This window comes from Odocoileus virginianus, chromosome 12 (genome assembly GCF_023699985.2).
Source record: "Odocoileus virginianus isolate 20LAN1187 ecotype Illinois chromosome 12, Ovbor_1.2, whole genome shotgun sequence".
NCBI lineage: Eukaryota > Metazoa > Chordata > Mammalia > Artiodactyla > Cervidae > Odocoileus > Odocoileus virginianus.
In genome coordinates this window covers 54,286,776-54,303,638 of record NC_069685.1, presented here as the reverse complement: position 1 = coordinate 54,303,638, position 16,863 = coordinate 54,286,776, and the positions used below count along the sequence as shown (strand labels likewise).

Genomic DNA, 16,863 nt, shown 5'->3' with positions numbered 1-16,863 from the left:
GACGAGGGGATTTATAAAGTGGCCTCTGGAACAAGCCTGCCTGGATTCAAATTCTGTCTCTGCCACCTACCAGCTGTGTGGCTTTGAGCAAGTGACTTAACCTCTCTTTGCCCTAGTTTACTCTTCTGTAACATGAGGATGATGATGTCTCCTATCTCATAGCTTGTTGTGAGGATTAAACTAATTAATGCAAAGTGCTTAGTATAGCACCTGGCAAGTAATAAGCCCTCAATGTATATATATATATATATATAAATATAAATAACATCAAAACTCTTTTGAAGGACCTTATCTGCAGTCTATATTTAAAGACATGGAGGCCCACTTATTCATTCAACAGATGTGAACTGAGCACCCTCTATATTCTTCAAACAGAAATATAACACCAAAAAGACACAGAGTCCCTGTATTTCAGGTGTGTGTATTCTCATAACAAATAAATACAGTCCATGTTGGGGCAAAAAAGAAAAATGAAAAGCTGAATACAGACAATGATGGTGCAGTAGGAAATACAGAGGTGCTATTTTATGTATATTGTTCAGGAGCCCTTACTGATGAGATGACATGTGTGCCAAGACCCAAGGGAAGTGAGGGAGCCAGTTAGTTGGCAGACGTCAGAAGGAAGCGTGCTCTGGGGAGAGGGAAGAGCAAGTGTGAAGGCTCTAAGGTAGGACTGTGCTTGATTTTTGTTTTGTTTTGTTTTGTTTTTTGAGAATCAAGCACATCAGACTTGTGAGCTGGGAGGCAGTCTTATAGGATCTGGAAGGTAGGAGGGAGCATCAGATGTCACTCTAAGAGAGGTGGAAGACATTGGCAGGTTTGAGCCCGGAGAAGATTTGATCTGCTTTGTGTTTGAGAAGCTTATTTTGGATACTGTGCAAGGAATAAGCATAGTGGGACAAGGGCAGTCGCCGTTAGGGGGCTGTTTCCAGGAGGATTTGTAGATGGATTCGATGGTGGTTATGAGAGAAGGGAGAGTCAAGGATGATTGCTTGAGTTTGGGAGAGAGAGACAGGTAGTCAGCACTGAAGGAGGGAAGGAGTGAGGGAGAGAGGGAGGATGGATGCTCCTTTATCTCTTCTTATAAGGACACTAATCCCATTCGTGAGGGCTCCATCCTCATAACCTAATTACCTCTCAAAAGGCCCCTTTCTCCAGATACCATCATACTGAGGGTAAGGGCTTCAGAGTAAGAATTTTGTGGGGACACATTCAATCTATAGCACTGGCTGAGTATCCTTAGATGAGTACTTTTGTTGCTCTTCTTTCTCTTTTTTTCTTTCTTTTGGCCTCAAACAGCCACCATTTCATTGTTTCCTATGATTCTGTGGGTCGGGAGTTCAGCCAGGACACACCGAGGACAGCTGGCCTTCATGTGATGTACAGTGAGTCTGGACCGCCTAAGATGGCTTTTTCACTCATGCGTCTAATGGCTCAGCTGACATGGGTGGGACGAATTGCCCAGGGTCCTCTATCTGCCACCTCAGCTCTCCCTGTTGTCTGGGTTCCTTGCTTCTCCTCCATGTAGTCTTGCTCAGAGCCTCTCCCTCTGCACATGGCATCTGTATGTAGTCTTCCTTTGGGTTTTTCATAATGTGGTGCTGGAGGAAGAAAGGCAAGCGAGGGGGAGGCTCTAACAGCTACCAGGTCTCATGGGGTCTGAGCATCCCAGATAGCACCTCTGCCTCATTCTAGTTCAGTCCTATTTCTTTGGAACCTGGGGTGCCCCATCTCTGAAAGAAGGTGACAGTAACAGTGCCCACATTCCCAGGTCATCGTGAGGTTCTTTCCTGGCTCTCATGCACTGGGCCCTTTCTGGGTACCTGTATTTTAGGTTCATATGCTCACTCAGTCTTCCCAGTCACTTTGGTGTATTGGAGCCAACTTGCACAGACTTGCGAGAGCGGATGGTTACACTTTCAGGAAATTCGCAAGAAGTCCTTAAACCCTAGGTAGCTTGAAATTGGCCTGGTGGGAGTATTTACACCAGAGAAATTGAAAATGTACATATCGGAGGCCCCCCTTTTTTTTCGGTTGTTTTCCACTGTGTGTGTTTGTTTTCAAGCCCACTTACAGATGAGTAAACTGAGGCTCAGACAAGTTTAATTATTGCCCTAAGTCAACCAATTTAGTAGGCAGCATATTTGACCTTGGAGCCCCAAATTGCGTGCCCTTAACCACTGTGCTGTCCTACTTCTATAGACGAGAAAAATGTGTATGAAAGAAATTTGTTAACAGGTAAAGTCGCATAAATATCCATTATTAATTTTGTTGCAGAAAAAAATCTTTCTGTGTCTATCTATTCTTTATGTCTTTGTACATTTATGCTGCTAACAACTCTCTGCTTATGTCTCTGTCCCCTTCCTCTTCATCCCTGCAATCCTTCACATCACCTTTCCTAGGTATGTTTCTGAAGAGTGCTCTTTCTCTGTTCCTTCCGTTGGCTTCTCAGCATCCCACTTGCCTTTACTTCCCACTCCCTTCCAGAGTCAGCTCTCTGTTGTTTCCTAGCTTCCCAGTTCACTTGTGGTCCTTCCCTCCCCGCTCCAAGCAGTAAGAAAGTCAGAACCGAATCTGCCTTCTCCATCTCAACTGTTACCGCCCCCTTTATCACAATCCCAGCAGCAAACTCTCCATGCCCAAGTTCTGCAGCTTGCTACTGTTCCCCCTTCACGGGTGACAGGGAGGCCAGACGGCTCATAATCCGATTGCTTTCCTTGTTCTCTGACACCCTGGAGAAACCACACATTCCATTTGGTGGTCGTCAGAAATAACACGCTTAAGCAACCTGGAATTATAAAACTGCTTAATTAGAGAGAGATGGTTTCACTGGGATATGCCCAGTTCTCCCCCGTGGTTCTATCTGCTTCTCCAAGTGCCTACCCCCACCCCGCCAGCAGCTAATTGCTACCTTTAGCTTTCTCTCTCCCTTTATTTTATTTTCTGTGACATCAGGGCTTGCTTATAAAGAAAAGTACTGTCTTCCATGTTCCAATTCTGTTTCTCCATCAGCAAACTCTAGACATTGACCTGAGTAATAAGGGTGGAAATTTTGTGCTTCCAAGGTGTCTAGCTCTTAAGTAAGCACCGACTTTGTGTTGCCTGCTGGTGATATGACCAGGAGCCAAATTATCTTCATGCTGATGGGGCTTGCAATCCAGAGGAAGAGAGAGATATAAGTTTTTTTAAATATTGTAAGAGGTGATCTAAAAGAGGGATTTAAAGGGTGTAACAGGAGCACCTAATTAAGTAGTTGGGGAAGAGTTCTCATAGGAGGTGACAGCTAGGTGAGACACAGAAGATATACAAGTGTTAGCTTGGCAAAGAGTATGGGACCAGACATCCATCTGCAGAGGAGAAGCTTGGTCTTCATAACAAAGCACCTGAAAGAAGGGCCCAAAAGCTGTTCTCTTAGTCTGCCCTGAAATTCTGGGGTTATGTTGGGAGCCCCCAGACTTGACTTATCTAGCTTCTGATGTGTAGGGGGTCAGTAAACCACAAGCTGCATTCAAATATGCCCTAACACCTGTTTTGGTAGATAAAATTTTACAGCCGTGCCTATTTGTTTGTCTGTTGTCAATAGCTGAGGGGTATAGTGGTGACAGAGGCTGTATGATCTCAAAGCCAAAGTAGTCACTATCTGGCCCATGGCAGAAGAAAAAAGTCGCTGACCTTTGTTCTGGATTCACCCATTAGGCCAGTGGGAAGTGTGGGGTCTGGACCAGAGGACCAGCTCTCAGCCAGTGGAGCCTGAGAATTGGGGGAATCCAAAGACAATGACGAGGGAACAGAAATAGCAAGGTAGCTGGCAATAGGATCTGACTACAGGCTCTGTGGTTCCCGAGGCTGCACTCTTACCCACCAAGCCAGACTGGTGGTACAAGATCAGCCTGAGAGGGGACAGGAGGGTCTGTCCCCCAGAGCCAGCCAGATGCCAGCAGGCAGGGGTTCGCAGAGACACAGGGACATAGGACCTTTCATGAGGTGGTCATATCCTCACCCATCATGGGGCCAGGTGGACAGAACAGGAGGCTTCCCAGCAAGATAGTCAAAGACTGACCATCTTTTCCATCACCTCTGGGCTTCTGCAACACCATCATTGTGCCCACATTACTGCACTGTCCTTCTTCCACTTATCCATTGAAAGAGAGCTTCTCAAACTTAAACATGCACACCTATCACCTGGAACCTTGTTAAATTACAGATGGTTCTGGGCTTCAGCAGGTCTGGAGTGAGGTTTTGATTCTGTAAGGTCAGACATGGGGGTGAACGGATGACTGGATGCCTGTCCTTGGTCCTTAGAAGATGTGGGTACATCCACTTCAAGGGGTCCCCTTGCAAGTGACCTGTACCCTGGCCATCAAGACAGAATATAGCAACATGGATATAAAGTCTCTATCCATAGCCTTTTACATCATCCATTTGTGGATACACAACATGTTTTCATAACCTTTTTCTCCCTCTAATTTAAACACATCATATGCTCAGTACTGAAAAAATTGGAAAAGACAGAAAACCACAACGAAAATGAGTAGTTTCTGCATTCTGTGGCTTTTCCACTTGGAACTATAATATGAGCATTTCCCTGAATCAATAGATATCTTTTGCCAGGATTTCTTTTTTAATTTTTTATTTTGGAATAATTTTCAACTCAGAGCAAAGTTGCAAAAATAGAGCAGAGTTCCCATGTACCCGTCGCCTAGCTTTCCCTAATGTTACATTTAATATAATCATAGTTCAGTTAGCAAAGCCAAGAAATTAAGATCAATTCCCTTACTAGTAGCTAAACTGCAGACCTTGTCACATTTTGCCCATTGTCCCACAGATGTCTATTTCCTGATCTAAGGACCAAATCTAAGATTCCACATTGCATTAGTCACATCTCCCTAGTCTTGGCTTAGATGGTAAAGAATCTGCCTGCTATGTAGGAGACCCAGGTTCAGTTCCTGAGTCAGTAAGCTCCCCTGGAGAAGGGAATGGCTACTCACTCCTGAAGAATTCCATGGACAGAGGAGCCTGGCAGGCTATGGTCCATGGGGTCACAAAGAGTTGGACATGACTGAGCAACTTTCACTCACCTACTTCTCCAATCTAACAATTCCTTGGTCTTTTCTTGGTCTTTCGTGAATGTCATGCTTTTGAGGAATGTCGGATAGTTATTTTGTAAAATGTTCCTCAGTTTGGATTTGTCTCTTGTTTTCTCATGATTCAATTGAGGTTGTAAGTTTTTGACCAGAATACACAGGAGTGATGCTGTGTTCTCAGTGCAGCGTATCAGGGGTTTAGTCTTCAGTGATGTATTACTGGGGATGTTAACCTTAATTAACCTTGGTTAAGGCCATATGTGCTGGATTTCTTCACTGCAAAGTCACTCATTTTCAGGATGGTATTTGACTGGCTGTATGGCTTTGCAGTATTGATCTCTATCATAACCAGACCCTCTTTGTACACATTTACTTTGTCACCTGTTTTTTGTGGTTTTTTTTTTTTTTTTGCTCTGTTACAATGAATGCTGCAGTGGCCATTCCTACTGACATATCTATTAACCCAAATCCCTGATTTATTAGTATAAATTCCTAGAAGTAGAAATGATGGAACAAAAATTATTCACTTTTAAAAAAACATTTATTTATGTATTTATTTATTTGGCTGCATGGGGTCTTAGTTGGGATCTTTGGTCTTCATTGTAGCATGAGGAATCTTTAGTTGCAAACTCTTAGTTGCGACATGTGGGATCTACCAATAGTTCCCTGACCAGGTATCAAACCAGGGTCCCCTGCATTGGGAGTGTGGGATCTTAACCACTGAACCACCAGGGAAGTCCCTATTCGTATTTTTAAGGCTGTGCGCGCTTGGGGCAGGGCTGTTTGTTTCTGTTTGTTTGTTTCAGTCGGTTTTATTGAGGTTGTAGAACATTGTATATCTGTACAACAAAACACATAGATCTGAAGCACACATTTCAGTGAGTTTTGGCAAATGTATGCACATGAATAACCACCACCCCATCACTATATACAGTATAAAATTTTATGTAGACAATCTGCAATTTCTTTCATTCCCCCAAATTCCCTGATGCCCCTTTACAGTCTGTCCTCTCCCATCTTGCCCCAGGCAACCACTGATCTTGTTTCCACTATTGCAGTTTACCGTGGCCTGTTCTAGACCTTCATGTAAATCACAATGACACAATATGTACTCTTTTGTATCTGACTCCTTTGATTGGCTAGAATGTGTAAGACTCATCCAGGCTGTTGTGAATCACAAACATTTGTTCCTTTTTTATTGCTGAGTAATATACTATTGTATAAATATACCACAATTTGTTTATCCATTCTTCCATGGATGGATGTTTGGGGCTGTTTCCAGTTTGGGGATATTATTAATAAAGCTGCTATGAACATTTACCAGTGAATGGACATATATTTTCCTTTCTCTTGGGTGCACACCTGGGAGTGGAATTGCTGGGTCCTAAAGAGGTTTCTGTTTAACCTCATTGAACATGGCAGGGTAGGTTGTTTTCATGTCCATTTTATAGCACAGGCTCCAGAAAGCTGAGAGACTTGAATAAAAGCCAAGAGAGGAAGAGAAAGAGAACCCTAAATACTTTTCCTGTTTATTTCCTTTAATCTTCAGAGCCACCCAGAAGGTAGCAGTTATGATTCCCATTCTGTAGATGATGACAGTGAGGCTTGTGGACATGTAGCAAGTTGAGGTTCTGAGTGCCCCCCAGCCTGAGACCCCACCCCTGAGTCCATGTTCTTTCCCCACATACGATCCTGCCTCCTTGGAGACAGTAGGCAGGGGAGCTGGGCCATCTTCTCCCCTCCTCTTCTCTGCCTATCCTTCTCTGCATCCCGTGGTCCACCCTGCCCCTGCCACTGAGGGCAGTCATCCGTGAAGCTGGGGCCAGCCCCCCTAGAGATGAGCGTGATCTGTGTGCAGAGCCAGTGACTGTTGCCCCATGATCAGCTTGGAGCCCTCAAAGCCACAGCAGGCACCAGGGAGTGACCCCCACTCCAACCTTCTACCAAAGGTGTCCAGTTTCTACCTCCCTGAAAGGCGATCCTCAGAGCGTTGATCTCCTGGGCTGGTGGGCAGCGGGCGAGGGCCACGGGCAGGGGCCTTGTTTCCCTGGCCACATCTCAGGCCCATTAGGAGCAGGCCTGAGTGCTTTCCAGAGCTGATTAATGGGCTGGCTGTGACCTGGAATGTCATATACTCCCCAGGCTGGAGGGCCCCCCAGCTGGGTCCTTTGGGTCTTTACTGCTGATAATAATTGATGCTTTCTGTGCGGTTGCAGGGAAAGTTCTATCTGGTCATCGAGGAGCTGAGCCAGCTGTTCCGATCCCTCGTTCCCATCCAGCTGTGGTATAAATACATCATGGGTGATGATTCCTCCAACAGCTACTTCCTGGGAGGGGTCCTGATCGTCCTGTACAGCCTCTGCAAGGTGAGGCGGCCTGGGGGCTAGTGGGCTGGCCTAAGGACGACCCATTCACTAGCTGGACCTGGCAGGTGCGGGGGGGGGCAAGTGAGGAACCTGGATAAACACGCTAATCTCTTTCTGTTTAACTGAAAAACTAAATTCACACAGTACGAAATTATTTTATCATTTTATAGTGAACAGTTCAGTGGCATTTAGAAGATTCTCATTGTTGTGTCACCACCACCACTGTCTAGTTCCAGGACATTTCCATCACCCCACAAAGAAAGGTGGCTCAGTGGTAAAGAACCTGCCTGCCAGTGCAGGAGACTCAGGTTCGATCCCAGGGGCTGGAAGTTCCCCTGGAGAAGGAAATGGCAATCTTCTCCCAGATTCTTGTCTGGGAAATCCCATGGACAGAGGAACCTGGTGGGTCACAGTCCATGAAGTTGCCAAGAGTTGAACAGGACTTAGCAACTAAACAACAACAGCAGCAACTTATGAAGCATCACTCTTCCTTCTTCTATCAGCCACTGGCTACCACAGGTCTTCTTTCTGAAGACTCTCTGGATTTACCTTTTCTGGGCATTTTTATGTAGATGGACTCATACACTCTGTCATCTTTGGTGTCTGGCTTCTTTTACTTAGAGTCATTTCTGAGGTTCCTCCACATTATACCATATGTCAATACTTTCCTGCATTTATGGGTACAGGCATCCTAATTTCTTGCCCATAAAACTCACTATATGCCATCCTTTCTCGTTGTCTTCTTCACAACAACCCTTCCAGATACATTCCATTATCATGTCAATATTATGGGAAGGGTACTGAGGTCCAGAGAGAAGTATCTTGCCCAGTATCACTCAGCTGGAGATCACAGAACGAGCATCAAACCCAGGCAGGCTACCTCCAGAATCTGGAGATCTCAACCCACCAACAGCATGGCCATGGAATTTGTTTTCTGTTCCTCTTAAATTGCACACCCTCAACTCTGCAAGTCAGTATAGAGTGCTTCTCTTTTCATCATTAGTGCAGACTCAGATTCCCCCACCCCCAACAATAAGCACATCCTCCTCTTTCTTTTTCCATATCTATTTCTGGCTTGTAGAGAATCCTGGAAGAATCATGTGTTCCCTTTCCTTAAAGCAGGACTGGCTAGGCAGTCCATGTAGAGTCAGCCACTACGGCTTGTCTTGCCTGCCGATTCTGATCTGCTGGCCATGGCCGACAGGAGTGCTAGATGGAGAAGGATGATCACAGCCTGGCTCAGAAGAAGAGTGATCGATGTGCAATGCCTGCCCTGGGCTTATGGCTGGGGAAGAGGCAGTAGGCATGCCATATATTCGCCATCCTTGCCCCACTGGCAGAGGAGACTGCTGATGGGTAGCAAGACAAAAGCCAAGCAAAACTTGTGGGAATGGGAAGTTTCAAATGGGAGGATGTACCCTGCAGATGTTCAGAGTCAAAATGAGGCCCATGGTGAGAAAGATCCTGAACCATCCTTGGATAGTTTGTAGCCATCCCCTCACTCTCCTTTCAGTCCTTCGACATCTGTGGCCGTGTGGGCGGAGTCAGGAAGGCCCTGAAGCTTCTCTGCACCTCTCAGGTGAGTTGGCTTCTGATGGGCCTCACCTAGCTCATAGGAGCCGGGAACTGGGATGAGACCACACTGTGCTTCTGAGGGTGCCTCTCCAGTGAGGGGCCACAGCTGTGTTTGTGTCTTTCTCCCTCCCTTCTGTCAAGCAGAATTACGGAGTCCGGGCCACGGGGCAGCAGTGCACAGAAGCTGGTGACATCTGTGCCATCTGCCAGGCTGAGTTCCGAGAGCCTCTGGTCCTCATGTGCCAGGTGAGCAGGGCCGGGCGGGACCACTGGAGACGGGGGCCACGGGGCCACAGGACCCTGTCCCATGCAGGAGTCCCAGGTGCCTGTCCTCTGGCCAAACCTCAGGGCTCTGGACTGGGTCTCTGGGAACAGTGTGGTCAGGCCTGGGGTCTGTCAGACCCAAGTATAAAACTCAGTTCTGCCTTTTCCCAGCTGGCTGCCTTGGGGCAGGTTACTTCACCACTCTGAGCCTTGGTTTCATCAGTAAAATGTAGAAAATGCACATTTCAGTATGGTACAGTGTCAGAATGTTCTGCATGTGAATCTCAGCAGGTGTGTGGACCCCAAATGGCTCAGTCCATCTCCCCAAGTCTTGGTTGTTTTCATTTATAAAACAGGTATCATCATAATGCCTACTTTATTGAATCATAGGAGCTATTCTTATGGTCAAATGAAATCATCCCTGGAAAGAGCTAAATTTGAAATATTCAGCCCTAAAACTTTATACTATTATAGTTATTAGCATCATTATAATTATTACTACCACTTGTTTTCATTATTAGTTGTGGATCACCAACTCATAGGTCTGGTCAGTTACTTTGAGCTGCCTAAACTCATCCCTTCTCCTCCTCCCCCAACCCTTCCCCCTCCCCCTCCCCTTCCTGACATGGGGGCGGGCTAAGACGTCAATTCAGCAAATGTGTATGAGTCAAAGCATCCTATCAGACACCCGGGAGGGGAGGCACGGGGCACACAGGCCCTGTCCCCTTCTCTAGAAGTACACAGTCTCCCTGGGGAAACAGACACATACATAAATAACTATGAAACAAGGCAGGCAGTGATAAGTGCTGTGTAAGAGAGATTCATGCAGCGTCCCAGGGGACCGGGCCAGAGCGCGATGAGTTGGAGGTTGAGAAGGCTTTGGGGGAGGCGTAGCCTGCAGACTGGAAGGAATGGGAGAGCATACGGCTCTGCCCCTACCCCCTCGCCCCCACCACGCAGGGGTAGGAGGACAAGAGGTGGGGGCCTTTTTTGGCAACAGCAAAATTTTTTTGTTTTTGCTGTTTGAGGATGTTTAGGAGGTTCATTTTTAATTTTTAATTGTATTTATTTTTTAAATTAAGAATAAATTTGTGTGATTCAAAACGTTCAAAAAGGAGATGAAGAAGTCATGATGATTAAATGCAGTGTGGGACCTGATACAGAGAGAGGACAGGAGGGAAAAACTAATGTCATAAAATCCAAAGAGAGGCTGGACTTTAGTCCATGGTCATGCCTGTGTGGGTTTCTTTTTTGGCTTTGACAAATGGACCATGGTGATGCAAGGCAGTGATGCTGGGGGAGACGGAAACTGGGGGAGGGATATCCAAGACTTTTCTGTAGTGCCTTTGCAGACTTCCCTGGTAGCTCAGCTACCACCTGCAAGGCAGGAGACCCTGGTTTGATTCCTGGGTCAGGAAGATCCCCTGGAAAATGGATAGGCTACCCACTCCAGTATTCGTGGGCTTCCGTGGTGGCTCAGTCAGTAAAGAATCCACCTGCAATGCAGGAGACGTGAGTTTGATCCCTGGGTTGGGAAGATCACCTGAAGGAGGGCATGGCAACCCACTCCGTTATTCTTGCCTGGAGAATCCCCAAACAGAGGCACCTGGTGGGCTGCAGTCCATGGGGTCACAAAGAGTTGGACACGACTGAGTGACTAAGCACAGCACAGTACAAGATTATTTCAAATTAAAAAGTTCTTTAAAAAGATACTTTAAATATACAAAAAGGGAAGTGATAACAGGGCTCCTTTGCTTATCCCTAGCTCTCTAGGCCCCTAAATACCCACACGGGCAACCATTGTTGCCAGGTCCCTTTATATCTTTCCAGAGATGCTCTGAAAAGTTTAAATACACAACACACACCATGAACATATCATTTCCAAAAAGACCTAACTTGTGACCCATTCTATCCAAGCTTCATTTTGCATCATTTCTTTTTGACTTGAAACTGCCTGAAGAGATTGCTCCTTATTTGCATAACATCCTATTTTTATGGATTGACCATACTTTGTTCAACTATCCTCCCATTGATGGGCCTTTAGTGGTTCATAATCTTTTGTTACGACAAATATATTTGTCAGGAGGGATCAGGGATAGGGAGATCTGTAGCACCTACCTGGACTCATTGTGTTGATTAAATGAGTTAATTCAGGTGATGCATCTAGAACTACACCTGGCACATGGTCAGGGTTCCATAAACATTATCTCTCATTAGCACGTATTCCATTTCACATGTGTGCAAGCTCTTGGTAGGATACATTCCTAGTAGTGGAATTACTCGGCCAGAGCGTATGCAGTCTGACAGATACTGCTAAATCACCTTCCATAAAGGAGTGTATCTGTTTGTGGTCCCAGTGAGGAGTGTGACGTGCCCTCTTGCTTTGCCCCCCCTCACCAACACACCACATTATCAAGCCTTTCCTGAGCCTCGCCAATCTGACAGGTGACAAACGCTATCTTGGTGCAGTTTTCATTTGCATTTGTCTAATTATGAGAGCAGATGAGCATCTTCTCATATGCTTCAGAGCCATCTGTATTTCCTTCTCGGTAGCAGTGATTATTTGAACATGATGTCAAGGTGAAAGTTTTTCTTCTTCCTTGATGGCAGTCTCTCTAAGCCTTTATCTGTGTGTCTCTCCGCCATTCTTCTCCCAGTACCACTATGTGTTCCCATCATTGGATTAGAATTGGTGGGAGGGGTTGGACAAGACACCACCATCCCAGAGCTAGGAGCAGTGGCCACACCCAGGGCTGGTTGAAGCTCTGGGCTTCATACCTGGCCATACCTGGCACATACCTGGCCGGGCCCAGTACATGCCTCAGTCTTGCTCTGTTCCTGTGAGCTGGGCTTAGAAGGACAAGGACAAAGATGCCTTCCACAGGGAAAAGGGCCTCAGTAATTCCTAAATGCACTGAATGAATGAGCAAAGGGATGAATGAGTCAAGTGTTACATCCTCATTAAAGGCTTCCCTGATTCTGTTTCCCCAGACTAGTTAGCACTCCTAGCTATGCAGCCTCCAGATCCTATGTTTTTCCTTCAGAGAACTTATCCCAGTTGTCAGCTAGATGGCTAATTGGGCAGCTGGTTAGGTAAGGTCTGTCTCCTCTTTGCCAGATTGTAAGCCACTTGGGAGTGGTGACCATGTCTGTCTTAGTAGTGTAACCACAGTACTGACTCAGTAAACATTGGCTGGATGGAAGGAATGGGATGGTTGGAGAGATGGATGGATGGATGGGTGGATGGGACAGACAAGGTGGATAGAGCATCTTCTGAGGGCAGGGTGGCCCGCCCCCCACCCCAGAATATCTCTCCCAAGTTCACACTCCAAGAGACATAGCCAGGGAACGGTTAACCATCCAGCCCCGCCTGCGATCCCCCACCAACAAACCAACCTGATGCTACACATCCCAGCCCAGAAGGACCCCTCCGCCCCCTCCCTCTGTAGACACGCCTTTGTTTCTCTAGATGTAGGAGGCAGTCCTAGGTCATGAGCTCCTCCAGCCCGTCCCCTGGGGTCCTATGTGCTTTGAATCTAATTTGGCACCAGATTCTGTCCTGTCTGATTCTCTGAGAAGGAGACCGTGAGCTCCTGGAGGCCAGGGACGAGGTCTTCATCATCCTGGTATCTCTAGACTCTCCCAGCTAACCTGCCTGGGAAGGCATTCATCTGTCAGAGTGCAGGCCAGGGCTAGGCGGTGGGGCTACAGCAGCAGCAGTCACTGCCCCCAAGGAGCTGCTGGGCTTGCTGACCCTTGGGTCCTGCCCTTCAGGCCACGGTGAGAATTTGGGCACGGCCTCCTCACCTCCTCTCCCCCACTCCCCTACACCCTGTAGCCACATTAAGCATCTCAAGATTCTCACTTTCCCATCTCAGGAGGTTTGCACAGCTGTTCCCTTCAGCTTGGAATGCTCTAGCCCCACCCCCTCTCTTCCCCCAGTTAACCCCTAAACATCCTTCAGACTTCAACACAAGCATCACCCCACCTCCAGGAAGCCTCCCTTGACTACTCAGGGCAGAAATTGTCTGTCTTGTTCATACTGGGTCTCAGCTCCTAGGACCAAGGCGGGCATGGAGCGAATGCTGGGGGAAGCAACCCCAGTGGTCCTGATTGCTGTCCCCCGCAGCACGTGTTCTGTGAGGAGTGCCTCTGCCTCTGGCTGGACCGTGAGCGCACCTGCCCGCTCTGCCGCTCGGTTGCCGTGGATACCCTGCGCTGCTGGAAGGACGGGGCCACTTCGGCACACTTCCAGGTGTACTAGGGCTGAAGACTGTGGCCCCGGGGCTCCCAGGCACACCAGGGAGATGACGGAGGGTCAGTGCTGTCGGGACCACCTCTAGGAGCTTCCTGGAAAACAGCCCTCAGGCTCCGACTGTCCTGCCTCCTGCCTCTCTCCATCCAGCCCCTGTCCCCCACCCCACCCTCACTTTCCTCTTTTGTTCTATTCATGGCATGCGCACCCTTCGCCTCCACATGGGGACGCCGTCTCACTCACACTTGGTCTCCACCAAGGTCTGTCTCCCTCCTCCCTCTGAGTCAAAGAACTGATAATGGACCAGGTTCTACTTGTTGGTGATCATAACCCGTGGTGACCTGACACCTGATGCTGCAAACTGGAGAGAGGCCTTTCAATGCTGCCTCCCCGCCAGGGGCCCAGGTCTGCAGGTGAGAATCACCCTGAAGTACTTTTCAAATGCAAATGCTGGCCCCACCTCATACCTACAGGAACCCTCAGAGTGAGCCAGGCAGTCTGGAACTTTTGGCCCAGTCGACCTCCTGAAACACTCACGCCGCCCCAAGGTGGAGGTACTGTTGTCTCCTGTTTCACAGGTGAAGAAACTGAGCTGAGAACTCCACGTGGAAACTTTCCCAGGTCACCCGGTGAGCAGTGATGGACCAAGCTTCCAACCCCAGCCGTCTGGCTTTGGAGCCTGCCTCTTAACCACACACTGACTTGCTGCTCAGACACAGCAGGCGTGGGGCCCCTCAGTCATGTTTTTTTTTTTTTCTCTTCAAAGCACAAGAGGTGATTCTGACGTCATTGGTGACTCAAGTATGTAGTGTGTTTCATTTGGACTGCGTTGAGGATGCTAATAGCGAATGCCAGCTCCGGAAATCTAGTCATGATTGGGTTCACGGAAAAGTTTGGTCCTTAAAGTTGCTGTTTAGCTGGATTCCTGCCAGGATGCTCGGTTGTGATTGGGTATCTTCCAGGTGGCGCAGTGGTAAATAATCCACCTGCCAATGCAGGAGACATGAAGATCCCCTAGAGAAGGAGATGGCAACCCCCTCCAGTATTCTTGCCTGGGCAATCCCATGGATGGAGGAGCCTGGCGGGCTGCAGTCCATGGGGCTGCAAAAGAGTCGGATACAACTGATAGAACACAGCATATGGCACATCAAGAAAGGCCAGTTCTGGAGCCTCCCCCGGAGGCAGTGGTTAAGACTGCTCCCAGTGCAGAGGGCCTGGGTTTGATCCCTGCTCAGGGCACTAAGATCCCACATGCCATGGGATGTGACCTAGAAGTGAAAAAAGAGTAAGGCCGGCTCTGGTCCAGATGCAGGTGTCACTGGGTGTCCCTTCCGGTCTTTATTTCTCTCCTCCTTTTGTCCTGTCCCTCATTTAAGTCTCAGATTTGTCAACAGCTCCTGTGGCCATTGCCTTCTCCCCTGGTAGCCTTCAGAGCAAAAGGCAAGATCCTTGTCACGGATTTTTTTTTCCACAAGCCAGTATGCTGGCAGAGAGCACAGCAGCGATTGGTGTTTCCTGGAATGTCTCTACCAGAGCTCCCAATCTCTGTAACACAAGCTCTCCACCCACAAGACCCTCCCTGCTCTGAAATCTGGGAGGAGAAGGCACAAGTGGTCCTTTGGAAGCCACTGGAATCTTGCCTGGCCTACCCACCCTCCCAGTGCTATTCTCCCACTGTCAACCTCAGCACCACAGGCTGGTGCCAACAGCATTACAGAGAGAGCAATCTGGGTGGTTCCTGAGCAGATTAGCAAGAAAATCCTAGAGAAATGGTGGGAGCCTTGCTGCCACCTCACCCTCAGCCAGGCTTCTCATGCCCATCCCATCCCCAAGAGATTCAGGACATTCACCCCTTTTGTGCTATCAAGTCAGGACCTTTCCTTTGCCTGACTTCCCTGGCTCTTTCCTGATACCCAGCAAGACATCCCTTCCAGGGCAGCATGGCATCTTTCAAGCTCTGTTACTATGGCAATGGCCGTGATGTTAACAATCCCACTTGCCTGGATAATCAAGTCGGAAGGGGAAGTGGGGCCAGGCGGATTTGGCTGCTCTGCCCCCTCTCCCCTCTATCCCCCACCCCCACCCTGCTGCCTTGAGGAAGAGCTGAAGGGACACACCAGGAGCTTCTACAGCTGATTTTTATCAGAAGGATCATCCTGCCTGCAGATGCCATCAAAGAAGCATGAGAAAATGCCACTGAAGAAGACTTATTAATGTGCCAGCATGTGATGGCGCAGACAGAGCAGTCTGCTGGGAGTCAGGCCTGGAATTCTGATTTCAGACTCCGCATGGCTTTGGGAAGTCACTTTGCCTCCCTGTAGCCATCTCCAGGGCGACAAAGCCTGGTGCATTATCTACGGGAGCCAGGGAAACCAGCGATGTAGATTACTGATGAATACCCCAACCATTTTGTCAATTATACTCATGCCACCAAAAAAAATATTGAACATTCTGCAAATAATGAGCCATGTCTCAAACACTAAAGAGTGTCACATGCGGGGGACACTTGGGCGGGGGGCAGGTGGGATGATTTAGTTTAGATTTTATTTATTCATCCCACCCTCTGGCAGAAAGTCACGTTCTGGAGGTTCCCTTTTGGAGTGGGAAGATTTAACTTCTGCTTAAGGCAGAGAAACAGAGGCCAGGGCAGAGGTTTCCAGACATCAAGCTGCATGTTTTCCCTAACACAAGATTTTAGTAAAAGCAGCCAAGAGTCACCATTGGAAAGGAAGAGCAATGCCACTGTCTTTTATCCACCTTCGCTCTGCAAACTCATTTGTTAGAGGCAGGGTTAATTGAGTGTCAGGTGGGAGAGTCCTGCTCTTAATATTTTATGATTCACTGGCTAAAGTTCCACGGAGTCCTTGGAAATGGCTCTCCTGATGTAAAAGATCTTGAGCGTAATAAATATGAGATTGAAAAAAAAAAAAAAAAAAAGCTTTGGACCTGGATGTCATAGGTTCATTATCTTCCTAAGGGGAGCATGTGAGAGGCATGGGAAGACTTCCAAGCTGCCAAGACTTGGGGGTGGAAATAGGAAATATAAAGTGAGTCCTAGAATCTTTTAGTATGTTTGCTCTGGGCCAAACAGAGCCGCCTTTGGTGTGTTTAACATCCCCTTAAGTTGCGGTCTGCCAATAAATATGATGTGTTGATAAAAGAGTCTCCATTTGCCTCTTGAAGCCAGGTGGACCTGTTTTAGGACATTTTGAAGAGATGTTTTGTGCAAGGGGTGGTTTTGATGGCAATGTTTCCCTAGAGTGGATCCCATTGAGTTGCACGTGATTTATTAAGGAAGTGCCCCCAGGAGAAACCAGTA

At 47.7% G+C, this 16,863-nt stretch overlaps 1 protein-coding gene across 2 annotated transcripts in view; it reads left to right on the top strand.

Moving 5' to 3' along the window:
• RNFT2 (ring finger protein, transmembrane 2) overlaps positions 1-16,704 on the top strand; it is a 63,840-nt gene extending 47,136 nt beyond the window's left edge. For both annotated transcript variants that reach the window (XM_020869929.2, XM_070475318.1), the window contains 4 exons: positions 7,301-7,450; positions 8,964-9,029; positions 9,170-9,271; positions 13,419-16,704. In XM_020869929.2, the coding sequence (XP_020725588.2) occupies positions 7,301-7,450; positions 8,964-9,029; positions 9,170-9,271; positions 13,419-13,553 (453 nt within the window). In that variant the 3' untranslated portion in view covers positions 13,554-16,704. The remainder of the gene's footprint in view (positions 1-7,300; positions 7,451-8,963; positions 9,030-9,169; positions 9,272-13,418) is intronic.
• The last annotated feature ends 159 nt before the right edge of the window (positions 16,705-16,863 follow it).